This window comes from Pangasianodon hypophthalmus, chromosome 19, assembly GCF_027358585.1.
Source record: "Pangasianodon hypophthalmus isolate fPanHyp1 chromosome 19, fPanHyp1.pri, whole genome shotgun sequence".
Lineage (NCBI taxonomy): Eukaryota > Metazoa > Chordata > Actinopteri > Siluriformes > Pangasiidae > Pangasianodon > Pangasianodon hypophthalmus.
Genome location: NC_069728.1, coordinates 21,487,827 through 21,515,809, shown reverse-complemented (window position 1 = coordinate 21,515,809; position 27,983 = coordinate 21,487,827). Strand labels below are relative to the sequence as shown.

The following is a 27,983-nucleotide window of genomic DNA, read 5'->3' as shown; positions in this document are numbered from 1 at the left end:
TGTACACACACGCTTATTGTGTAACACTTCAGCACTGCAGCTGCTGGGAGGAACCTGAAGAGGAACCTGAAGAGGAACCTGAAGGATGTAGATGCTTTAAGATCAACAGGATCAGGTCCTGTGGATGCAGAAGGAGCGGAAATGTGAGTCGTGTTCGCGTCTGTATCGCAGCGCGGAGATGAAGCCTGGCTTCCACATCACGCCGAACAACAACAGCAACAAAAGACCATAGCGCGTTTCCACCAGAGTCATTCTTCAGTTCTTTATTTCATTTACTAATTCAGATGAAGTGAACTATTCGGCGAAAAAACATGAAATTTCCGGCAGAGAATCAGAGGAAACCGAGCAGTAGCTGGAGTCCTCCTCCAGGTGGGTTTAATAAGGTGTGTGTGTGTGTGTGTGAGCGCGCGCAAAAGCGCACTAATGCAACTTAGACCACTTGCGCGTGCGTTATTCCATTACATGCACTTACACTGGTGCATTAAATTTCATGTTCTCATAACCATCATACACCAATATATATATATATATATATATATATGTGTGTGTGTGTGTGTGTGTGTGTGTGATATAACAACAAAAGAAATAACAAAATATAAAAGTGCACGATTTTACAAATCCATAAAATCATGCATATGTATATTTTCTGTTATATTTTACACATTAGTTTGTTATAACAGCAGCTTTGTTTGTATGCATTAATGTACAATCCATGTTTAAAACCTTCCTTTTATTAATGTGACTAGACTTAAACACACACACACACACACACACACACAAAAGGTAGGTATTAAGCCTGGACTGTGCTGGAAACCAAGAGCAGACCCTAGCTCTGTGAAATATGGAACACTCCCCTGCAACCTGATCAGTGAATTAAATTAAATTAAACAGGAAAATAAATAAATAAATAAAATCTGATCAATTAATTCTAAAATTCTAAAATTCTTCTGTACAATCTGGCAACCCTGCTGCATAATGACTCCAACCCATGAGCTCATCGTGTTCTGGTGTTGAAATCAGAAACGTGGAATTTCTATGAGGAGCTTAAAGAGAGCAGTGTGTGTGTGTGTGTGTGTGTGTGTGTGTGTGTGTTTACTCCTGATTCTCATCAATTTTATCCAACAATTCTGTCAAAACCAGCACAGTCTGTCTTTCTGAATCAATCTGGCAACCTGGATCCTTACACTCTGATCAGATAAATCTGCAAACATTCTAGTCATCTAATCATGAATAATATAGAATTAATATAGAATTAATATAGAATTTAACAGCACTGATTAATAAAACCAATCTGGCAACCCTGACACTACGGCATGAGCTCATGGTGTTTACATCAGACATGTCACTCACGTTTCTACCGCATTTCCCGCCTCAGCTCTCATTTCACACACACACACACACACACACACACACACACACACACACACACACTAATTTCCACAAAAGCCTTTACAAAATCTTACAACCAAGACCAAAACACAGAACAGTGAAAATCCCCAGAGATCAATTAGCACCTGCAGTGTGTGTGTGTGTGTGTGTTTATGTGTGTGTGTGTGTGTGTGTGTGTGTGTGTGTTTACCAGTTAACAAGTCTGTTAAAGCTGTTAAACACAAACTGTTTCAGTTCTTTTAGTTTCAGGAATTAATTTCAGTGTTTATCACAGCAGGGATTCTCAAAAATCAATCAATCAATCAATCAATCAATCAATCAATTCATGGAGTCTCTCAGTACAGATTTATTTTATATTATGTATAATATTATATTTATTTTATTATAATCTGACTATTTAAGCACTATTATTTTTTACTTATATAAAATAATAATATGGCTTATTATTATTATTATTATTATTATTATTATTATTATTATTATTATTATTATGTTGCATTTTACTTTGTACTCTAAAAGGTTTTGGAAACTCTGAAGTAATTCAGTTTTGTTAAATGTGAAATTCTGTACAGAACACAGATGATAATAAATAAATAAATAAATAAATAAATAAATAAATAAATAAGTTGATCAGATGAGCTATTTTAATAATGGAATTGCCAACAATTTGTAATCTGCTTGAAATTTGTATTCAGGTTTTTATTCATGTGTGTGTTCTGCAGGACATTAGGGGTGTGTGTGTGTGTGTGTGTGTGTGTGTTCTGCAGGACATTAGGGGTGTGTGTGTGTGTGTGTGTGTGTGTTCTGCAGGACATTAGGGGTGTGTGTGTGTGTGTTTGTCTATATTTATATTTCTCAAATATCTCCATAATGATAGAAATATGTGACAATTAAAACAAATCTAACTGTCTAATTGGTAGCTGTGGTTACTGAGGTTAACAGTGGGGTTAAGTCAATGGAAATACATTATAAATTGTGTGTGTGTGTGTGTGTGTGTGTGTGTGTGTATGTGTGTGTGTGTGTGTGTGTTTCTTCTGCGGTCTTTCTGAGTGTGTGATCATTGTACGTTAATAGCTTTTCCAATAGCTCATAAAATCCATTAAAATACCCATCTCATAAGTGTGTGTGTGTGTGTGTGTGTGTGTGTGTGGACAGTAAAGAAACCCATACCACAGATGGTATGATACCATGTTGGGTGTTAGTCACTGAAACACACATGATGGTTAGACTGTGTGTGTGTGTGTGTGTGTGTGTGTGTGTATAAACATCTCTACATTTCAGTTTTGTATTGGAGTTTCTTAAATCTTTCGATCAGCGAAGGGAAATAACGCTTTCATATTTAAAATAAAACATTTCCTGTTACATGCTTAAAGGTGAACATCCTAAAATATACCCACGTTTTTTTTAGTTACAGCAACATTAGAATATTGAAATATTTTGCTTTAAACATGTCGTAAGTCTCCTCATCTTCTCTCACTAACTCACTAGCACTTTCTCCTACGTTTGTTTTTCTCACTTGCGCCCCAACTTGTGACCTGATTTGACATTTGACATCACGTACTTTTCTAACAATTTCAACATTTTTCAACTTTGGAAGCTCCACTGGGACCAAAAAAAACCAACATTGGCACCAGACATTTTTCTGTAGGATTAAATATTAAATATATGTTAAAAAACTTGAAACCCACATACATCATAGACGGCCATCTGTTACCTTCTCCTGTGTATTTACCAAAAAATAAACACCTCACAGTTTATATTTCACACTTCCATGATAAATACATAAAATGTCTCAGGTATTTCAGTGTCTTTGGGTTAAACTCTTAAACTTTTTGGTACTTTTTAACCTGCTATACTCGCCCACTACTTTGATATAACACACACTCTTATCGGGTAAATATCTGAAAATTCAGGATTATAAAATAATACTTACCCCAGTATCAGAGAAGGAATTATAATAATTTTCCATTATGAGAGTGTTTTACACTTGCACTTGTGTTCCAGACACGAGTGTGTGTGGACCAAGAATTTGAAAAAAGCCGTTTTGAACCTGGGTGTGGTCCTAAACACGGTCTGGGGCTCCCATCAGCAGCACTTAGGTGTAAATGTGATTTGCGCCTTGGATTGGATATCGAGTGTCTTTATTATATATGAAGTAAAGAGACAGCATCAAAAGAACTGAGACAATTTTTAATTATTTTTGTGTATAAGCAAGCAGCTTTGACTGAAAGCCTTCACCAGAATCAATATCGAGCAAATGTAAAAAAAAAAAAAAAAACCCTGCAAAGTAAATACGTAATATCAACGAATTAAACTCAGTAAGAGTAATAAAGGGCTGTACCTGTTATCTTCTATTTGCCAAAACTGTGTGCACAGCAGACAAGGCCTATAAAATTACAGTCAATACGCAGGTTGGAGGAAATTCGTCTTTGTGTAAACAATCCTGTGATGATTACATGGACACCCAAATGAGCCCACAATCAATCCTGGACTTGAACTCAAGTATGAGGCCACAATGTGAAAATGCTGTTAAAAGACTCCGAGTGTATCAGTCAGAGGTAAAGCTGTAACTTTAGGTTCTCTGACAGCTTCAGGACAGAGGAGTTTACGCTTCTTCACAGGTTCTCTGTAACATGACAAGCTGCTTTTTTTGTTTTATTAACTTTAAGAGAAAGAAAAAAGAGAGAATAATGAGAGAATGACTGTTTATAGCTGCTGTAACGTAAGTGAGAACAGGAACTAACTTGTGTCATGGACGTTCTACAATATTAAAAGCTTCTATAAATGGATAAAAAGTATGACGTCGTTCTTTAATGAATAAAAATGGTAATCGTTGGTAAATTATTGCGGTATAAGAATAATAAACCACTGTGTGTGTGTGTGTGTGTGTGTTCCTGTTATGGTAAAATGCTGAGTGATGGGGTGGTGTGATGAAGCGGAGTTATTGTTACCACTCCCAAGGTGATTATTTTCCTATAACAGAATGTCCCCAAGCATATTATTCCTCTTAGACCACAGCAATTTGCTGATGATAATTTTCTATTTACTTACTGAGTCTCACTGACTCTAATCAGATTATTGCTAGATTCTTAGTTTCTAATGACAGAAAACAATTCTTGATGGCAAGCTCAGACTTTTGAACCATTATGTGGCTATTATGGGATGGTGGACAGTTTATAGTCTTTCAATTCTATTATATGTGTTATCTTCGACAGTGGCAGTCCAGACCAACCTCGTTCCCCCGAAAAAAGTCCAGCCCGGGATGCTGCAGTCCAGTTTGGTCCAGGCCAGCGTGGCCACAATGCAGAACCCGATGGGATGTTCACTTCCTCGCCTCTCTGTTTCGCGGCCTGCTAGCATGGTAGCCAGCATGGAGGCGGGGGCAGACGGCTCGGCGCTTCTGTCCGTGATGAAGTGGAAGACAGTGCTGGCTGTGTTCGTGGTGGTGGTGATTTACTTAGTGGCCGGCGGCTTGGCGTTTCGAGCCCTCGAGCAGCCGTTTGAAAAAAACCAGAAGGACACAATTACAGCCGAGAAGGCAGCGTTCCTGCAAAAGCATCCCTGTGTCACACCAGATGAACTGGAGATTCTCATTAAGGTAACTTTTATATCACAATCATCAGTTTGTATTGAAAGTGTGCTGAGAACTTACCTGTCAGGTCTCGTTAAATAGTAAAAATTAACAAAACGATACACAGTTAATTTAAATTTGTCATCACATTCCCAAGGTTTGTCCATCTTGGAAGGACCTTTAGAAGACATGAGTACTATTACAGCCTTTTGAATGGGACAGATCTTATCTCTGTCCAAAAATCTGCCTATGATAGACATTTCAATTGTGGCCTACAGTACTCAAAGCTATTTCGGAGTGTCCGTGATAACAACATAATGTGCAATGAATATCTGAATACATCATTCTATACTGCATAATCCAACACTGGTGCGTGTGTAACTAGTGATGAGTTTCTGAGTCTCCTGTGGGGTCTTAAGTCCAGAGAAACAGGAGATACCTATCGATCTGGAACTAATCTCACATGGTTGTCCAGGCTAAATGGAGCAGTGGATAAAAATAGGTGTAAAAGAAGATTTGTGAATATTTGATCTGTGTTTGGTCTGGTAATTGAGAGAGACGAAGTGTGTTCAGGCCGTTGTTTGAGTTAGCCGTGTGTTTGATCTGGTGATTGAGGTGAAATCAGCATAGCAAAGGTCGAGGTGCTTATTAAAAAAAATAGCTTTCTGGAAGTTTCTGAGGCTCCTCTTTCTGAGGCTCCTCTTTCTGAGGCAGTTTTGGGACAAACATGAGCTGTACTGAAAAAACATGAGGCTTATTGATATCACTGAATGGATAAAAACTGAAATAACAGATAAAGCAGAAGTGTAAAATACCACGTGGTCCATCCGTGCACTGCTTCATAAAATTTGCCCAAAATTAGGAATAGTCTGCCATCCAAAAGGGGCAGACTATCTCAGAAGCACAAGTGTTGCCTGAAAACGCTGCTTCTTGAGTCAGTTGAAAAGAACACAGGCATAGTGACAGTATTTAAGCAGAGCCAATTTTCCAAATCTCCTGTGGAGTCTTGGCTTCTATGAAACATGAGTGTCTCAGCACTCTGGAGCTAATCGCAAAAGTGTTATGAATGCTAAATTGGGCAAGAGATAAAAAAAAATAATGCAAAAGACGACTTATGTCCTCAAATGAGTGATTGAGGTAGAGGCAGTGTGTTTGAGCTGGTGTTTGGGATAGAAGCAGTGAATATGAACCAGTGATTAAGGTAGAGGCAGTGTGTTTGAGCTGGTAATTAAAGTAGAGGCAGTGTGTTTGAGCTGGTAATTAAAGTAGAGGCAGTGTGTTTGAGGTGGTAATTACGGTAGAGGCAGTGTGTTTGAGCTGGTAATTAAAGTAGAGGCAGTGTGTTTGAGCTGGTAATTAAAGTAGAGGCAGTGTGTTTGAGGTGGTAATTACGGTAGAGGCAGTGTGTTTGAGCTGGTAATTAAAGTAGAGGCAGTGTGTTTGAGCTGGTGATTAAAGTAGAGACAGTGTATTTGAGCTGGTAATTAAAGTAGAGGCAGTGTGTTTGAGCTGGTAATTAAAGTAGAGGCAGTGTGTTTGAGCTGGTAATTAAAGTAGAGGCAGTGTGTTTGAGCTGGTAATTAAAGTAGAGGCAGTGTGTTTGAGCTGGTAATTAAAGTAGAGGCAGTGTGTTTGAGGTGGTAATTACGGTAGAGGCAGTGTGTTTGAGCTGGTAATTAAAGTAGAGGCAGTGTGTTTGAGCTGGTAATTAAAGTAGAGGCAGTGTGTTTGAGCTGGTGATTAAAGTAGAGACAGTGTATTTGAGCTGGTAATTAAAGTAGAGGCAGTGTGTTTGAGCTGGTAATTAAAGTAGAGGCAGTGTGTTTGAGCTGGTAATTAAAGTAGAGGCAGTGTGTTTGAGCTGGTGATTAAAGTAGAGACAGTGTATTTGAGCTGGTAATTAAAGTAGAGGCAGTGTGTTTGAGCTGGTAATTAAAGTAGAGGCAGTGTGTTTGAGGTGGTAATTAAAGTAGAGGCAGTGTGTTTGAGGTGGTAATTAAAGTAGAGGCAGTGTGTTTGAGGTGGTGATTAAAGTAGAGGCAGTGTGTTTGAGGTTGTAATTAAGGTAGAGGCATTGTGTTTGAGGTGGTAATTAAGGTAGAGGCAGTGTGTTTGAACCAGAGATTAAGGTAGAGGCAGTGTTTGGTTTGGTGACTGAAGTAAAGGCAGTAACTGAGGCAGAGGCAGTGTGTTTGGCAGTGGGGTTTGTGTTGATATGTATTGTTTAGATTAATGCGTATTGTTTAGATTAATGCGTATTGTTTAGATTGCTGTGTATTGTTTAGATTAACGCGTATTGTTTAGATTGCTGTGTATTGTTTAGATTGCTGTGTATTGTTTAGATTAATGCGTATTGTTTAGATTAACGTGTATTGTTTAGATTAATGCGTATTGTTTAGATTAATGCGTATTGTTTAGATTGCTGCGTATTGTTTAGATTAATGCGTATTGTTTAGATTGCTGTGTATTGTTTAGATTGCTGTGTATTGTTTAGATTAATGCGTATTGTTTAGATTAATGCGTATTGTTTAGATTGCTGCGTATTGTTTAGATTGCTGTGTATTGTTTAGATTAACGCGTATTGTTTAGATTGCTGTGTATTGTTTAGATTGCTGTGTATTGTTTAGATTAATGCGTATTGTTTAGATTAACGTGTATTGTTTAGATTAATGCGTATTGTTTAGATTAATGCGTATTGTTTAGATTGCTGTGTATTGTTTAGATTAACGCGTATTGTTTAGATTGCTGCGTATTGTTTAGATTGCTGTGTATTGTTTAGATTAATGCGTATTGTTTAGATTGCTGTGTATTGTTTAGATTGCTGTGTATTGTTTAGATTGCTGTGTATTGTTTAGATTAATGTGTATTGTTTAGATTAATGTGTATTGTTTAGATTAACGCGTATTGTTTAGATTGCTGCGTATTGTTTAGATTAACGCGTATTGTTTAGATTAATGCGTATTGTTTAGATTGCTGTGTATTGTTTAGATTGCTGTGTATTGTTTAGATTAATGCGTATTGTTTAGATTAATGCGTATTGTTTAGATTGCTGCGTATTGTTTAGATTGCTGTGTATTGTTTAGATTAATGCGTATTGTTTAGATTAATGCGTATTGTTTAGATTGCTGTGTATTGTTTAGATTAATGCGTATTGTTTAGATTGCTGTGTATTGTTTAGATTGCTGCGTATTGTTTAGATTAATGCGTATTGTTTAGATTAACGTGTATTGTTTAGATTAATGCGTATTGTTTAGATTAATGCGTATTGTTTAGATTGCTGTGTATTGTTTAGATTAACGCGTATTGTTTAGATTGCTGCGTATTGTTTAGATTGCTGTGTATTGTTTAGATTAATGTGTATTGTTTAGATTAATGTGTATTGTTTAGATTAATGTGTATTGTTTAGATTAACGCGTATTGTTTAGATTGCTGCGTATTGTTTAGATTAACGCGTATTGTTTAGATTAATGCGTATTGTTTAGATTGCTGTGTATTGTTTAGATTGCTGTGTATTGTTTAGATTAATGCGTATTGTTTAGATTAATGCGTATTGTTTAGATTGCTGCGTATTGTTTAGATTGCTGTGTATTGTTTAGATTAATGCGTATTGTTTAGATTAATGCGTATTGTTTAGATTGCTGTGTATTGTTTAGATTAATGCGTATTGTTTAGATTGCTGTGTATTGTTTAGATTGCTGTGTATTGTTTAGATTGCTGTGTATTGTTTAGATTGCTGCGTATTGTTTAGATTAATGCGTATTGTTTAGATTAACGTGTATTGTTTAGATTAATGCGTATTGTTTAGATTAATGCGTATTGTTTAGATTGCTGTGTATTGTTTAGATTAACGCGTATTGTTTAGATTGCTGCGTATTGTTTAGATTGCTGTGTATTGTTTAGATTAACGCGTATTGTTTAGATTAACGTGTATTGTTTAGATTAATGCGTATTGTTTAGATTAACGCGTATTGTTTAGATTAACGTGTATTGTTTAGATTGCTGTGTATTGTTTAGATTAACGCGTATTGTTTAGATTAACGTGTATTGTTTAGATTAATGCGTATTGTTTAGATTAACGCGTATTGTTTAGATTAACGTGTATTGTTTAGATTGCTGTGTATTGTTTAGATTAATGCGTATTGTTTAGATTGCTGTGTATTGTTTAGATTAACGCGTATTGTTTAGATTGCTGTGTATTGTTTAGATTGCTGTGTATTGTTTAGATTGCTGTGTATTGTTTAGATTAATGCGTATTGTTTAGATTAACGCGTATTGTTTAGATTGCTGTGTATTGTTTAGATTAATGCGTATTGTTTAGATTAACGTGTATTGTTTAGATTAACGTGTATTGTTTAGATTAACGCGTATTGTTTAGATTGCTGTGTATTGTTTAGATTAACGCGTATTGTTTAGATTAATGCGTATTGTTTAGATTAACGTGTATTGTTTAGATTGCTGTGTATTGTTTAGATTAATGCGTATTGTTTAGATTGCTGTGTATTGTTTAGATTAATGCGTATTGTTTAGATTAACGTGTATTGTTTAGATTAATGCGTATTGTTTAGATTGCTGTGTATTGTTTAGATTAACGCGTATTGTTTAGATTAACGTGTATTGTTTAGATTGCTGCGTATTGTTTAGATTAATGCGTATTGTTTAGATTAATGCGTATTGTTTAGATTAACGCGTATTGTTTAGATTGCTGTGTATTGTTTAGATTAACGCGTATTGTTTAGATTAACGCGTATTGTTTAGATTGCTGTGTATTGTTTAGATTGCTGTGTATTGTTTAGATTAATGCGTATTGTTTAGATTAATGCGTATTGTTTAGATTGCTGTGTATTGTTTAGATTGCTGTGTATTGTTTAGATTGCTGTGTATTGTTTAGATTAACGCGTATTGTTTAGATTAACGAGTATTGTTTAGATTAATGCGTATTGTTTAGATTAATGCGTATTGTTTAGATTAACGCGTATTGTTTAGATTGCTGCGTATTGTTTAGATTGCTGTGTATTGTTTAGATTAATGCGTATTGTTTAGATTAACGCGTATTGTTTAGATTGCTGCGTATTGTTTAGATTAATGCGTATTGTTTAGATTAACGTGTATTGTTTAGATTGCTGTGTATTGTTTAGATTAACGTGTATTGTTTAGATTGCTGTGTATTGTTTAGATTGCTGTGTATTGTTTAGATTGCTGTGTATTGTTTAGATTGCTGCGTATTGTTTAGATTAATGTGTATTGTTTAGATTAATGCGTATTGTTTAGATTAATGTGTATTGTTTAGATGAATGCGTATTGTTTAGATTAATGTGTATTGTTTAGATTAACGCGTATTGTTTAGATTGCTGTGTATTGTTTAGATTGCTGTGTATTGTTTAGATTAATGTGGTTACCTGTTAACCTTTATAATAAAACAAACCTTGCAGGTTTTTCTGTTCCTGTATTTTGACCGTAAAGATACTTTGACAGAAAAGGAACTTGTGTTTTCCTTTCATTATATAATCTACGTATTTGTTGCTTCTTGTCGTGTAAATACTGTGTAAATGGGTTTTAATAATAAAACTGGTCTCGAGGCAGTGTGTGTGATCGGAATGAACTCTGACAGCTGTCACCCGTTTCTTATAGACGTCATTCTTTGTTTAGTTTTTGCTCACTGAGACCTTCTCAAAAAGGATAAACACGACATGAAAATGTTGTGGACTCACAGAAAGACGCTAAAAGATTATTGAAGATAAAGGTTAGCATTATTAAGTGGTAAAGTTAAAGGTTAAAAGCAATACTATTAGCAACCAAGTGATAAAAATGATGATTAATGAACTGTAAAGTCAACAACAACAACAATAATAATAACAACACATGACATATTTCAAGTAATTATCATATGTTTCAGACAAGATTTTTGAATAAATACTCTAAAAGAACTTATAAACTGATGTAATGAACTGGCTAAAACACATAATTAATCAAACCAAATGTTCATAATAGCGATTTTTATAATATAGGAATCATAAATGTGGGAATTTGTTGTGGAACTATGTTTAAAATAAAACAGCGGTGGAGTATCAGTTAAAACGCTGAACTCCAGAGGAGCAAAAGCTTCCTAATGCGTAAAGGTCTGAACCAAGTAACAGCTTCTAACTCAAGGGAAAAGTAGCGTGATTCCTGTAAGTATTGATTTCTGTCTCAGGTCAAAAGTATTAGCTGTCAAAGTAACTCTAGATTTCTACACAGGAAAAAAAAAAAAAAGCAGTTTGACTGAAAGGAGGCTGCGTTATTTACAATCAGGGCTTAAATTCTGCTCACAGTTTTATTCCATCAGACTGCGTCTCGATTATCTGTCCAACAGTGTGTTTGATAATGCACAGAAGAGTGTGCTAACTTAGTCAGGATTATGTGTTAAGAAACGTTAAGAAACATTTAACAGTGTTTTATTAAATTTCGCTTTGTAAGTGTAGAATTACTGACTGTAATCCGTCTGTTGCTCTGTGGAAAATACTGGCACCTCTCTACCTCATCGATTCGGTGGTTCTCAGTCGGATTACTTGCTTTCGGATATTACCGGGTGTATCACTTGTAATGGTACAAATCTATTCACTTGATCTTAATGTTCTCAGTCAACAGGAAGCTTTTTAAATCTTCAGAATTGAATTAAATCAAAATGCTGATGCACATTTCCAAGAACAGAGCAGTGAGGTATAAGAATCACTATTATTAGGATTATTATGCGTCCATTGGAGGTGGGGAATTACAGACAATACAATATAATACAATATATACTGTATAATATTACTATCTTTATCTATCTATTGTATTTATTGTTGCATTTTTTCCACACTAAATGGATTTAGATTCTCACACGATATTAAATACATGGCAGAACATGATGAAACATGATGAAAGAGAACATGATGAAACACAAAACACAATTGTGCAAAGAAAAAGGTTATGCAACATCAATATCACCCATGTGAAAAGTAATTGCCCTCTAAAACCTTATAATGGATTTTGTCACCTTTTAATAGCAACAGCTGCAACCAAACACTTCATCCAGCCCCTGAAGCAGCAAAGCATCCCTGTTATTGTGGAATGCTGTGTTAGCTTTACACCAGATGTAACAGGACCCATGTCTTGAAAAAGGTCAAAAGGTTCTTCTTTTGACCCATTAGTCCACAGAACATTATTCCAAAATGCTTGTAGCTTTATGTTCCTCTTGGTTAGCATTGTTTTTCACCGTGCAACTCTCCCACTGATACCAGATTTACTCAGTCTCTTTCTAATGGTGGAATCATGAACACTGGCCTTATCTGAGGTGAGAAAGGTCTGCAGTTCCTTAGAAGTCCATCTGGGTTCTTGTGTTGCTTTATGGATAAGATGTTGATGCACGCTTTTTGGTTGATCAACCACTTATGGGAAGATTCATCACTGTTCTCCATTTGGAGATAATGGCTCTCAATTTGGTTCGCTGGAGTCCCAGAACCTTAGAAATGGCTTTGTAAAACTTTCCAGACTGATTTATTTCAATAACTTTCTTTTGGAAATCTCTTCTGGAATCTCTTTTGATCATGATTGAGACCTTTTTGGTCATGATTGGAAAGGTTCTGTTTAAGCAATGTTTAGATTCAACAGGGCTGGCAGTAATCAAGCCTGGGTGTGTCTAGTGGCAATGAACCCAATAATCAATAAACTTTGGTTAATTGTTGATTGAGTAACTAGGGGGGGCAATTACTTTTTCCCACTGGGTCAGTTGGTGTTCCTTCAATAAATGATCATTTAAAAACTGTGTTTATGTTTTCTCAGGTTGTCTTTTTCAAAATCCATTTTGTTTGAAGATCTGAAACTGTTAAGTGTGACAAATATGCAAAAATAGAAGAGATCAGGAAGGAGAGAAATACTGTTCCATGGCACTGTATATATGAAAATCACCTCAGCTACCATCACCTTATCTCACTACTGACCAGTGGCTGTGCAGGCGAACTCCATGCCCAGACATTTCACTTACAGACTGTAACTTTAACAAACTTCCTGAAACTTCATAGCAGATGGCACAAGCAACAGTGAGCAGCTGCAGGAGTGACCTACAGACACTCGAGGACCTGAACCTCCTCAGGAGGTAACGACAGCTCGGAACCTTGTTGCCCACAGCGTCTGTGTTGACAGTCCACTCAGGTCTGATAAGAAACTGCACCCTGAGCTGTTCATTAGTCATCAGCGCCTTAACGTCCCCTCCATTACACATGACAGAAGACAGAGGTGCCTGAGGTCCTTCTGAAACTCTACACCATCTCATTAATCACACTGATGCTGAGCTGCAGATGGGTCAGTCTGTGTCACTGACTGTCGCAGAGTAGAAATGCCTGACTTCTAAAGTTATTAAAAAACATTAATAAATGACTGGAATTAAACTAAAGAACATTTGCTAGAAAAAAATGATCAGTCTGACTGCTAGTTTAGCCAGAAAATAAAACTTACAGATTGTGGTAATCACAGTGAGGGACAAAATGCCCTTCATGATAATTTATAATTTGTAAAAAAAAACAGTCTACAAACCCATTATAACACTTTTACATTCCAGTAAATGATGTAAATTATGCTAGCTCCTTCTAGTTAGATGTGTAGTGACTACATTTTCTGTAAACTTTTCCATTTATGCCAAATATTGATCTTAAAATGTTATCCTGGGCAGGGAACCAACCGAGCCACTGGGCGCGAACTCTCAGCGCTGGTCCCAAGCCCAGATAAAATGTGAGGGATGCATCAGGAAGGGCATCCGGTGGAAAACCTGTGCCAAATCAAGCATGCGGACCAGTGATCTGCTGTGGCGACCCCTAACGGGAGCAGCCAAAAGAACATCATTAATCTTAAAGTGTGATGATGAAAGTCTGATGATCCATCTCCAAAAATGCCATCCTGTCCATACAAACGCTGGCATAAAGAGCTGACAACGTTTAGCACAATGGAGACGAGGAAGCAGTTTGTATATACGTAAATATACTAAGTGGTGCAGGGGTAAAACCTATGACCTGAACAAATCAGTATACATCAGGAGCAAGTGAGGCATAAACGTTATCAAATATCAACAACTCTCAGGAATGAGACAGTAAACACTATTTCATATTTATATTTATATTAATGAGTTGGATAAGACTGTAGAGGAATCAACAGCTCAGAGTCTCATTCATTAAACTCCTGCTGTATGCAGATGACCTGGTCCTGCTGTTCTCCAGCGTTCAGGGTCTACAGCAGAACCTGGACCTGCTGCAGCAGTACTCTTACACCTCAGCCCTGACGGCAAACGTCCAAAAGACTAAAATGATCAGATTTCAAAAAAAGAAATTATTCATGCGTCCAGGTCAGTGTAACCAGGCAGTGAGGAAACTGAGAGAAAAACAAAATGAAAATTTCTGAGGATATTGCAGTTAGAATTGTCTTTAAATATTTGACGCTGTGATTAAAATAACACAGACCAACACACACTAATACACACCAACACACACCAACACACACTAATACACACCAACACACACCAACACACACTAATACACACCAACACACACCAACACACACTAATACACACCAACACACACTAATACACACCAACACACACTAATACACACCAACACACACCAACACACACTAATACACACCAACACACACCAACACACACTAATACACACCAACACACACCAACACACACTAATACACACCAACACACACCAACACACACTAATACACACCAACACACACCAACACACACCAACAAACACCAACACACACTAATACACACCAACACACACCAACACACACTAATACACACCAACACACACTAATACACACCAACAAGCACCAACACACACTAATACACACCAACACACACCAACACACACTAATACACACCAACACACACTAATACACACCAACAAACACCAACACACACTAACACCTGACAGACTCAAGACCAGATCCAAAGAACAAAGAAAAATGCTTTTGCAATTAATTGCCTTCTTTTCATTGGCTCTTTATGGCAACATTGATTAGGCAGTGTGTCATGTAATTGGATGCATATGAGGGTTACTTGGAGCGTATTGTAAGCATCTGGCATGTAATTGAGCGATTAGTGGGCGGAGCTTATTTCCATACAGATGATTGATCATTTGCACTCAAATATCCTCTAGTTTTAACGCGACAGTTTCGTGAATCACACAGATTCGTTCATGTAATTGTGTTCGATCAAATCTGTGATCAAAACCGATGCAAATGGTATTGTATGTTTTATATTTTATATTTATATAACTAATATGACGGTTTATGGTTTCTCTTATTTGCCGGTTTGTGCTTGAAGGAGTAATGTAATCTTCAAATTTTTAGATTCTGTCTGTTGTCTGATAATAAATTAACCACAAAAATGAACAATGTAAAGAGAAATTTCGATATTCCAGCTTTATACCAGGATTTCTCAGTCTGTTTTTTTCACGTTGTAGAAAAGCCTTGAGTGTGAGACAAACTGCTGCAGAGCTCCAACAGCTGATTGAAAATCGATCTGGTGCATGACATGACATGCTGACTGTATTCTTCACACAGATAAACGATGTGAGGCAGAAATAAATAAATAAATAAATAAATAAATAAATAAATAAAAACACCAGATGATGATCAGACTGTGTGCTGAACCACAAGTCATAAAGCTGCCGGCGTGTCGGCGACGCCGGTTTTTGTCGCCGTGAGCAGTAAATAGGGATTGTGGAGAGTCCGTGTGTGGGAAGCTGTAATGCAGAGGCTTTTTTTTTCAGCTCTCGTGACTCTGCGTGTGCTTCGTTTTTTTCAGTCACTGAACTGTGAAAAGCCTCAAGCTCAGAAAATACAGAACACACTAAAAATAAAGAGCTGAATAAAAAGGCTTGTGTGAGTCAGATCTGAGCAGAAACGCTTTTTATTTTATTAGAGACTAAAGCATGTGATATTCAGCTGTGTGTGTTGCTGTTCCTGTAAAACACTGAGTATCGGGGTGGTGTGATGCTACGATTATTCACCAAAAGTTGATTATTTTCCTATAACAACACACCCATTTACATAGATTCCTAAACCAACCAGTAAAAAATACTCTAATTTTATGAAAACAAGATTAAAACAATTTTAGAAACTACTTTAATTATGAAAGATTTATTAGGTCATTTTTTTGTGTGAACAGAACGCAGTGTTCAGTGTGGGAAAGATGAGGAACTGATGAGGAACTGATGAGGAACTGATGAGGAACTGGAGATTTTAATTTCAGCTTTAATTTTAGCTTCTACTAAAATCCACCTACTTAAAAAAAGCCAATCAGTAAATATGTTTTCATTAACTGCTCACAAATGTGCAGTCGAAGGTGAAAAACAAAGAATATCATTGCCCCAGAAGGATGGGAGGATTCGGAGTGTGTGTTTGAGGTGGATGTTAAAAGGACGAGGTCATTATCTAAGAGAAATACATCTCTAAATTTGAGATAGAACGTGAAGTTAAATAGCGAGTTGTTTTTCTATCGCTCTACACACCGTACTTCACATATCTGAAATCTGTTCAGTTGTTTAATATCTGATGAAACGCCGTGCAATATTAATGCTGGAGACATAAATAAAGCCCATGTGGGAATGTGTGGTGTAAAATTACAGTCGTCTACCCGAGTCAGACGTATAAATCATCACCTGTATCATCCATAATCCACCTGCATGGAGGGTTCCTCAAGGGTTCTCTGGATACTAAAAGGAAAACTCCATCCTGAACATCTCACATTTTAATCTTCATCATTAAGCTGATCGTAAACTGGGTCCAAGATTGTAAAGAAATTCCAACATTTGTAAAACTTCTTGGTCGATTTTCACATTGGTTTAGTTTCCTACATTGTAACTGCCTGCCATGTGACTACCTGCTGGAAATGGTGTGTGTGTGTGTGTGTGTGTGTGTGTGTGTGTGTGTGATTAGCAGCAGTGATTCATACATAATGAGTCAGTGCATGTTTTAACACCACACAGGTGATACTGCAAATACATTAACACACAGCACAACAGGTACACACACACACACACACACACACACACACACTTTAAAGCAAACACTACGCTATACACTGACACGCTCTAAAACACACATTTAAACAATTTATTTATAGCCACTCAGCAAAGTTTTAATACAGGACACAACAATAAACAGATCGTCATTATCAGACACATAGTCCTTAAATAATCGTGATTCTGTTACACACACACACACACACACACACACACACACAGTATAAGCGATAGACTGAGAGACTTTCTCATGATGTTGTCATCATCGTCTCACCCACACGGAGCAAGTTTGTCACCGTTGAAGTTTTTGGCTCAGTGTGTGTGTGTGTGTGTGTGTGTGTGTGTCCTGTGTGATGAATTTCTCTGAGTTTGTCCTTGTTTACACGCCCTTGAGCTTCTTTTGCTGTCGGTTCTTGCACCTCACTGACTTCCTGTTGCTTCCCCCATCTGTTGCCTGGACTTCCTGTCAGGCTGAGAGGATTGGGGCGGGGCCAACATCTGCTCCGCCCACTGGGTGCCTCAGTGTGTGTCTGAGATAACGATTCATTAGTGCTAATGACATCATTACTGCTGAGACTCAGGAGCGTGTTGGATCTGTTCCCACGGACCGTCTCTGAGCTTTACTTTTATAAAATATGGGTTTAATGTTTAATGTGTGTTTTCTCTCCGCAGCACTCCATCGACGCGTTCAGCGCTGGAGTGAGTCCAATAGGTGACACAACGTATAACTTCAGCTACTGGGATCTCGGCAGTGCTTTCTTCTTCGCTGGTACTGTGATTACGACTATAGGTGTGTATTTTACACACACTTTCACTTGCTAGTGTTCACTGTGTCACAGCTGATACCTACTGACTGAAGCAATAAAATGGGTATATGGGGAGGGGCGGAGCTACAACCATACTGACAAAGTCTTTCAGTGGGCCTCGTTTGCTCACTAGCTATGAGCTAATTTAGTCTTAAATCATTTGCAGGAGCATTAATACAAGAAACGTTGTAATGTTCGGAAAATTAAGTGTTATCCTATGAGTTTGTGTAGCGGATTTTATATATATATACAGATTACACTGTCAAGTTTACATTTATTTCAGTTACACTCCAATTTAATACATTTTGTGAAACCTATCTTTTTATAATAATGACTTGAAAGAAAGCGATTTCAAGACAAATCCATAATTTAACACAAATAAGACTAACTGTTCAATCAGGACAAAAGTATTGGCACCCTATAACAGGAGGTTGAGTTAGTGTGTCTACAGTAGCTGAAGCACCGCAGTGGCTGAGCTGCTTTACTGGAAGATTTAGCACACGGTGCACTTTCACTGTTTAATCATCATTTTGTTGTTCATCTTTGCCTTTTACAGGCTTCGTGGGCGTGGCTAAATATAAATCAGCTGTTTGGTTGATTAGCTTTTATCAATATAAACATATATTCATATGAATATGAAGAAAATCAGAGAATGTTTTGAGACACTGGCAGGAGTTTTTACTTTGGTTTGGCCAAACATTTACACACAACTTTACCAAAAGATTGAGAAATAAAATACATTGATTGCTCATAAATATGATGCTAAAAATATTAACTTTTGCAAGCGTGCACAGAAATCATGGAAATTGACTGAGTGTGAAAAATAGTGTGAGTTAGTGCAAAATATTTCAAAAATGCTTTCACTGCAAATTGGCCTTGTTTCTAATTGATCGTGCAATATATCCAGCTTTTCTCCTGCTTTGCTCTTCTGCAGGATACGGGAACATCGCTCCGAGCACAGAGGGAGGGAAAACTTTCTGCATTCTGTACGCCATATTCGGCATCCCGCTCTTTGGCTTTCTGCTGGCTGGAGTCGGAGATCAGCTCGGCACCATCTTTGTAAAGACCATTGCCAAAGTGGAGAAGATGTTCAGGGTAATAATAATAATAATAATAATAATAGTAATAATAATAATAATAATAATTGACTCTTTGAAATAACTTTTTGAATTTTATCTTTAAATCGACTTCGATCAGCTCTTTGAATTTGCTTTTTGGAGTGAATGCTGTGAATTGACTCTCAGATCTGAAGAGTTGCTTGGGAAGAAAATGAGCAAAAGTTATTTGGATTTATATTTGATAGAAGAAAAAGAGAAATGAATAGGAATAAGTGTTAGTAATGCAGTAAGCCAATAAGTCTGGGAGAATTCATCATCGTAAAAGTCACTTGATTTTAAGAATGTAATAAAGTAAAAGACAAAGTTGACAGAAACATAAAATAGAAATACTCCTAAAATCGTACAGTACAGTAATAACCTACTTCTACTTTATTACTACAAACCATTAAAATCAGATGTGTATAATAAATCATGCGTTGCTTAATTTGAAACTGTAGTGAATTTTAATTTTTAAAGTATCTTAGTTGTAAAATCACCTGAGAATCACGTCTGTAACAGAAATATGATTTTAATAAACAGCTCATATCCTGTAGAGAGACTGAGCCGAGCATGTATAGCCTTCAGCATCATTAGCAAGGTTAAACGGGTCATTCTGACAGGAACAGTGTGAAATGGCTCATTATTAGGGTTAATTAGGCTTCTTTAGGAAAGAGATTCACTTTCACAGTCACAAAATGTCACTACCTCTACAATGTCATTCAATTTATTACACAGTTCATCATCACTTACTTAACATGTCACTGATGGCGAGATGTCACTCTCACTCTCACACCATCTCTGTGGATCTCACCTCTATTATTAGTGCCTTAAAGTCACAGTTAATGATTTTAGTTATTGTTCTAAAAGCTTATAATACTTTACAGGCTTGATTTTGATTTATTCAGACTGCATGAAGAATCTTTAATACCAACTGAGAGAAAACATCACTTGAATAGTTCTTTTCTGTTTCCTGTTTTTACACTTCCTAGTGTTGGAGTCGTTACATCCATCTTATGTTCCAGTACTTTATCGTCTTGGGTGAAGTGTGTTAGGATGATAGATGAGTGGTGTTACATAGCAATCGAGATGACATCACGCTAAACCGCAGCAGCACAGATTAGCCAGGAATTTAGTGCCTATAAAATGCTTTATGTTTCACATTCTAACCTTCAGGTTTTATTCCTCCCTCTGTACATGACAGCTTATATAGTCTTTACTAGTGACTTCTAGAGCATCTCACAGATTTTTGTCTGAATCCGTCAAGTCAGTAATTTTTTTTATATATTTTTAATTTTATTTTTTTAAAAAAAATTTAATCTGTAAAATAACTGTACTTGTACTTACAGAAGATGTCCAATCTCTGAGAAGAGATCATGTTTCCTGTTGTCAGATTGTGTTACTGATAAACTATGTCACAATGTACAACATTTACATTTATGGCATTTGGCAGATGCCCTTTTCCAGAGCGACTTACAAAAGTGCTTTGAAGTCTATCAAAAATACACTCTGATACTGGCTCGCTAGGTCACAAACGCTCAGACAGTACTTTTTTTTGGTTTTGTAAGTACTAACTTAAGTACTTTAGGAAGAGGTAAGTCTTTAGACATCGTTTGAAGGCTTGAAGGCGAATGGCGCTCAGAGGCAGAGCTGCCAGGAGAGAGTCGCAGTAGTCCAGTCTTGAAATGGCAAGGGACTGAACAAACACCTGTGTGAATCCTTCTGATGTTATAAAGGAGAAATCCACATGAGCGTGTCAGATTAGCAATGTGAGAGGAGAAGGACAGTTGATTGTCCATGGTTACCCCAAGGTTGCGTGCAGTAACCGAAGGCGAGATCAGAGAGTTGTCCAGGGAGATCGCAAGATCCTGAGATGGGGATGAATCACCTGGGATGAACAGCAGTTCAGTTTTGCTGGGATTAAGTTTCAGCTGATGAGTTGAACAACATGTACAACATTTTTATCTTTCATTCTGTGATTTAACTAAAGTTCTATACAGCTGTAGATTTAGATTTATATGTCTAATTACCCAGGACAAACTTTCTACCCAGACTTGGAGCTGAAATTCTGACTGATGTTTTATTTATACTGTTATAGTTACAGCTATTTGCTCATATGAATATTCATGACCTCTGTGTGAGAACGAGAGAGAGAGAGAGAGAGAGAGAGGAACTACACATTAACGTCTATACTAATAAGTTTTTTCTCTCTGCCACTAGAACAAGAATAATCAAATCAGCCAGATGAAAATCCGTGTGGCCTCAACGTTACTCTTCATCCTCGCCGGCTGCATCGTCTTCGTCACAATTCCTGCAGTTATTTTCAAAGAAATTGAAGAATGGACGGCGCTCGATGCGATTTATTTTGTTGTTATCACACTAACGACTGTTGGCATTGGGGACTACGTCGCAGGTATTACAGAATATTCAGACTGCTTTTATTTCACCAGTTACATTAAAATACAATTTTTATCAAATGCTAAAAAAGATTGGCTGTTTACTTCCCATTTTCCTCTTGCTCCAGCTCTACTTTAGCCACGCCCCCAGATCATTATTACTCCCTGTTACATTTATGGCATTTGGCAGACGCCCTTATCCAGAGCGACTTACAATAGTGCTTTGAAGTCTATCAAAATACAATACTCCCTGTTCAAAATACAATACTCCCTGTTCAAAATACAATACTCCCTGTTCAAAATACAATACTCCCTGTTCAAAATACAATACTCCCTGTTCCTTGTAAAATCTTGTTAGTGTTGATTATTCTCATTATTTCTTGTAATGCACGCATATCAAAGGCATAGGATTGGGCTAAAAAGGAGTCCTGAGGTAATCCGCAGGTTAATAGGAGCTGCAGAAGGAAAAGAAGTTCAATTCTTATGTAAAAAAAAAATAATCAAAAAACACTTTGATGTAGTATCCTAAATATCCTTTGCTTGAGATAATAGCATGAGCAGAATAAATGTTAGTCACAAATTTATACACCATGATGGATCTGAATCAGTCATTACTAATGGATTATGGAATATGTATCAGGTGTTGCAGTACTTTATAATGCCATCAGTCAGGACTGATATACACTTGATCTCATATTGATTTTGCTTTACTTATGTTTCCAAACTGAAATAAACCACTTCAGGGTAACTAATGCCACGATTATTGGACACTTTGTGGTGGTAATGAGATTTGACAGTTAATTTATTGCCACTGTAGCACAAGTCTCTGTTGGGGACATTTACTCTGCTGATACACGCCTGGTATTTTATTCAGTTGATTTTTATTAGTCAGAAAACCATTATTTATATCTGACTGGACCTGATATCGATTCCCTCATGCATTATGCTATCTGTCCTTACTATTTTCAGCCAATAAAAATACAATCTTTTGTCCTTACATTAGTTCTCAGACTAATGTATCACACTGATGGATTTTGCAGGAGGAAACAGAGAAAAAGAATATTATAACTGGTACAAGCCACTGGTTTGGTTCTGGATCCTGGTTGGTCTGGCGTACTTCGCTGCTGTACTGAGTATGATCGGAGACTGGCTAAGAGTCTTGTCCAAAAAGACAAAAGAGGAGGTAAGAAATCTGTATTTTTGTTCTTGTTTGGGTCAAAAATGATGCATTTCAGTATGTTCAGAAAAAGTTGAAGAATGCTACCAATCTTTTTTAACCAAATGTAAAATTCCATCAAGTTATTTATTTAGATTTTATAACAATTTACTGGGTAGAATAGAGGAATCCCTGGTTGCCTCTCACACTTCCTGTTGCTTCCTGGACTTAATGTTGGGTGGCAGGTCAACATTTACTAGGTTAACATTTTACAAACAATTGCCTCAAATGATTCCCCACACCATTCCTGTGGTTCATATAGTCTGATGTTTCTTCAGTTGCCCACTAACGACTTTTGTTCTTACCTGCAATGAGTTTCCATTTACTGTTTGTTGAAAAAATGAAATTAAAAACTTGTAACTGTGGTTTCATCTTATCCTTAGACACACACTAATTCTTCCTCCTTTTAAAGGGCACCATTATTATATATTATATAAGGGTACATCATTTTGCCCTGATTGAGGGACTAGTCTTATTTGTCTTAATTTATGGATTTGTTTTGGAATGTTGTTCTTTCAGGTCATCAATATGAAGCAATGATCAATGTTTAACAAAATGTTCATTAAATTGGCATGTAATTGAAATAAATAAGTGATTTGAAGTTGACACTGTAATCTGTATGTAAAATTACAGTCAACAATTATACAATTTGAAACTTACATGGAAATCCACTTATATGGAAATCTACGCAAAGTCATTAGGTACCATCATTCTTCCGGACTAACTGGATTTTCATCCACACAACATTTCTTGTGTTAATGTTCCTGCCAGCTATTGTATCCAATTTGATAATCAAGATCCATTGTTTTTCTTCATACAAAGCAGTGTTTAGATTTCACAGCAATGAGACTTTAACATTTGTTCTAAAATCCTTTGTTTCATCTCATTTCTGATCAGTATAAACAATACTGATAGAAATGGATCCCCAAAAACACTCCCCTTGTTCGAGCATCTTCCTGTTAATATAAATAAAAGATGAAGAGAAATGAGAAATTTAACTAAGCCTATAAAGCTTTCATAAAGTTTACAAAGTGTTTATCTGTCTTCTCAGGTTGGCGAGTTCAAAGCTCATGCTGCTGAGTGGAAAGCAAATGTTCGGGCCGAATTCAGAGAAACCAGGCGTCGCCTTAGTGTGGAGGTTCACGATAAACTGCAACGTGCCGCTACGATCCGCAACATGGAGCGTCGTCAGCTTGGCTTGGACCAGCGCGCTCAATCGCTCGATATCTTATCTCATCCAATTGAGCGACGAGTCGCAAATTTCAACATTCTGGATGCAGCAACTAACTTCAAGACTTCATCGCAGGAGAGCATCAATGCAAAGCTAAACGACAACATCTTTAACCGATTCGGCTCTGTCAGTAAACTGGCCAAACGGGCCAAGAACAAGGAGCTGAAGAAGAACATCCCAGGAGACGGACGGAAAACCGGCAGTGAGGAGAAGAAAGAGATGGAGGAGGAAGAGTTGGAGAAGGAGGTCAACACCAGTTTGTCGGATCTACCATTGTTCGTCGAGAGCCCGAAATCACAGAACGGATTTGTGATGGTGCCAGCAAAGACCAAAGAAGAAGAAGAAGAAGAAGAGGAAGAAAAAGAAGAAGAAGGAGGAGGAGGAGGAGGAGGAGGAAAAGAAGAAGAAGAAGTAGAAGAAGAAGAAGAAAAAGAAGAAAAAGAGAAGGAAAAAAAACTTGAGGAGTTTCACATAGAAATGGACGCCTAGATGGAGAAATCATCTTTCTTGAAACATAAAAGTGCCTTATTTCTCATTGATGCTGATGGGAAAATTGTAACATCCCATTTTAATGTTGGTGAAACTTTTCACTGTGTCCTGATAACTTGATTAAAAAATATCACCTGACAGACCATTAAAAGCAAAACAGTTTCTGAAAAAGGATCCTAGCAAAGTTTCAACAAGCGAACTGTAGCGAATTAAAGTGACATTTACTGGCCTGAAAGACTGAATGTTGATACTGAGCTCTTCCCTCAATGGACTTGAAGATATGAAAATAATAAATTCAAAATGCAGACGGAGATAAAGAAAGAAATCTATTTAATTCATCAGAAAGAAAATCCATGATATACATCAGGCATGTGCTGATATAAAATTTTAAATTATGGTTTTATCATGGTTAAGGATGTTGTCAGGGTATTAAATATTAGATATGTTCCGTTCTGGCAGCTTCTTTAGTAGTCACATTGGTTGAAGGTCTCAGTCTCTTTGGCAGCATTTTAACTGAAAAGCAGCCTTATCGTGTGTCACATCGTCATGTCGTACATCACTTTCAGTATGCTGCTGGTCACTTGCTAGTTTACTGGATTATGTGAAGACAGATCTAGGACTAGCGGCACCTATTTTTCTGATGCTATACACAACCAGGCTACTTTTCACTCAATAACGTAGCTAGCTGGTTAGTGCACATCAAGTTATCTGCGAAGCAAGCTACACACTGTATAAATGGTGAGGTTATGTTACATTAAGTAATAATTCTGACCACAGAATGGCTTTTAGCAATGTACAAACACAAATAAACCCAACTTCACATACATTTGTAAACGACTGCTTGGTCCAACATGTTTGCTGAAACGTTTTTGTTGATGTTGTGCTATGAAAAGATTTATGGGATTGTCTACAGCAAGAAGGACATCTGAGATGTGGCACTAAAACTTGGCCATAACAAGTGGCTGCTTTCTGAAAGGAACAAACTTAATTTAAGAAACACTGTTGCCTATCTAGCATAGGGAACTAGCTTCTAACTGGAATACAATCTTAAACTTATCCCATATTTCTCAGACTTTTCAAAACAGAATTATTCACTACCTTCTGCTTCTAATTTTTTTTTACACCAGAATTAGTCATCCATATGAATCAGCCCATCTTTCAAGCAGGAAAATCAAATTAAGATGACAACACTGGCCAAAATATTACTAATGTGAAATAAGGGAAGGGGCGGGGCTTCCAGGGGATCAGAGAGTTCAAAATACTTACACATCTGTCAATCATTCCAGATTCATAGGATGGCTGGCTCATGTGCTGCTTTTATTGTTTTATTTTTAAATAAATGTTTTGCTGTATTTTTGAGTGATAAATTGTAGCAGTGTGTGCCAGCGTTAAAATCCGGAGCTTCGACACAAGATGTGTAAAAGTTGGAAGGTCTGAACTTTATATCTCACTAAAGGTGAATGGAGCGTAGAGAGAATATGCAGGATATATAACTATATATAACATAACTGATTATCGGCACATGCCTAATGTATATTCCTTAAAAACTTATATTGTCCAAAGGTAGCATTGAAAATTGGATGAAGTTCTGAAATTTTGAACCAAATGATATATGTGCATGATCTTGGATTTTTATTGTCGTCTATAAAAACACACATGCTGTTCATTTTCATAACCAATGAGATCTCAGGGCTTGTAGTCCATCCTACATCACGGTACATCCAGTCAGGAGCAAATGTCTGAGTGCAAAACTGTTTCCTTGTCTTACACCACAGTGCTGTTGGATTCTGGATTGTGATTGGTCAGAAGTTGTTGATGAATTTCTATAACAGCAGCACTGACAGTGGTGCAGTTTTTTGGTTTATTAACTTCAAGAGAGAGAAAAAAGAGAGACTGGGGAGGGAACCGCAGTTTGTAGCTGCTGTAACGTAAGTGAGAAAAAGGAACTAACGTTCCACAACATTAAGTGTAACTAAAAATGTATTTTAAAAAAATTATGATGTTCTTTAATAAATAAGAAATAGTAAATCTCTGTGGTGTAAGAGGAATAAAACACAAAAATAATCAGCTTTAGGGTAATAAGAGTAACTTTGTGTTCAATGACTGATGAATATAAAACGAGTCCACTCAGACTTTTGCACCTTACTGTACGCTGTATTTACACTCCAACTATGTCACTATGTGTGTATGTATGTTGTCACCATTCATTGCACATGTGTTTGACAAAGGAGCGGAATTGAAGCCATAGTGTCAAAAAACGTATCAGATCAGGATCGATGATGCACTTTGTAGTCGGTAAAAGAATGGCCAAAGATGAAATGTTCACAGTGTCCCCTTTACTCCAACATACTCACAACGTTAACCTGGTGGCTATATACTTCTATTACATGTTAGCTACATTAGCATCGTAGCTCCAGCGCAAAACTGCACACACAAATCATTTGTGGTAAAGTGAACATCGTGAACATTTCAGTTTTGGCTGAACTATCACTTCACGTTTTGGTGTAAACACATCCTCATCACACTGAGCACTTTTCCAAGCTGAAAGGCTTTTTGTGTTTTAATTTATTTTGCTAAACAGTGATGCTGTCGTACAACATGCCTTCTGTGTGTAAAAATACAGTATATGTGGGTGTGTCTGATGTGTGTATGTATGTTGTCTAAGAGATTGTATTAAAACTACGATTCCCTTGCATAACTAGGCATGTGGCAATGTTCCAGTCGCCTCATCCAAGTTAATCATGGTTTCCGATATTATATCACGATGTTCTGTCAGGTTCTGTCCAGAATGGCTAGTTCTCCATGAAGAATGGAATGCAGAGGAATGATGATTATTTTGTCCACGCTAACAATATTGTGTGTGTTGAATATCATGATGTATCGTGTAGCCGATTAATGGCACATGCCTACGCAATACCTCACTATCGCAATCCTTCGCACATGTGCTTGTTGCTGAGCTTTACACACCCGACGTGCTCTTCTCTTCTTGTTCGCAGTAGTCTAGTGTGAATGCAGCAAAAAGGACTTAATGTTTGTCATGAAGATGATGCTATGAAGATTTTAAAAATGTTCAAAGCATTTTAAAACAAACAAAAAAGAATTTAAAGACATGGAAACTAAAAGCATGCCTTTTGTGCTAATATATTATGGTATGGTATTGAGTGTACTGCTACGTGCTTCTGAAAATGAGCGTTTATAAACGTGACGAGTTTATCATGTTAAACGCTGAAAGTCCTCCGTTTTAAAAAATATATAAACATTTTAAAAATTGTGCAATGAAATTGTGCATAATAGACTTGTGCAAACATTACTTTCAATGTAGTGAGTGCCTTTTTAGAAAAAAATAAAAATAAAACTACCAAATGAAGTTTCCAGGATGATCTCTAAATTTCTTTCTGTTTTCTGGATATTTGACTGTCCTCAAATGACAGTCAGTGTTTTTTTTTTTTTTTTACTCATCTTCTCCAAATAGCTATTTAAGGAGCCGTCACCTTCAGATAAACATCCTGTAGTCAGATCACATGACAGATACAGACAGACAGATAGATTGTCTTGTTCTTATTATTGAACACTATTACTTAACATAGAAATCCACTATCAAACCAAAATGTTTCAAAATATCCTGTTCTCACACCATTGTATACTGTCAGTTTTTGCTTTTTATTTTAAAAAGTTCTCATTCTATTTCTTGTTTTTTGCTTGTTGGTGACACTTATCACCTCAAAGATCTCACCTTGGGGTGCCTTG

The 27,983-nt window shown here is 36.8% G+C and overlaps 1 protein-coding gene across 1 annotated transcript; it reads left to right on the top strand.

Annotated features, from left to right (window-relative positions):
* kcnk10a (potassium channel, subfamily K, member 10a) lies at nt 1–27,604 on the top strand. Its single transcript, XM_026911168.3, has 7 exons — nt 1–369; nt 4,605–4,987; nt 17,677–17,794; nt 18,745–18,905; nt 21,125–21,317; nt 22,341–22,483; nt 23,568–27,604. The coding sequence occupies exons 1-7, from the start codon at nt 312–314 to the stop codon at nt 24,234–24,236; spliced, it is 1,725 nt and encodes a 574-aa protein (XP_026766969.3). The 5' UTR covers nt 1–311; the 3' UTR covers nt 24,237–27,604.
* Nucleotides 27,605–27,983: the final 379 nt, after the last annotated feature.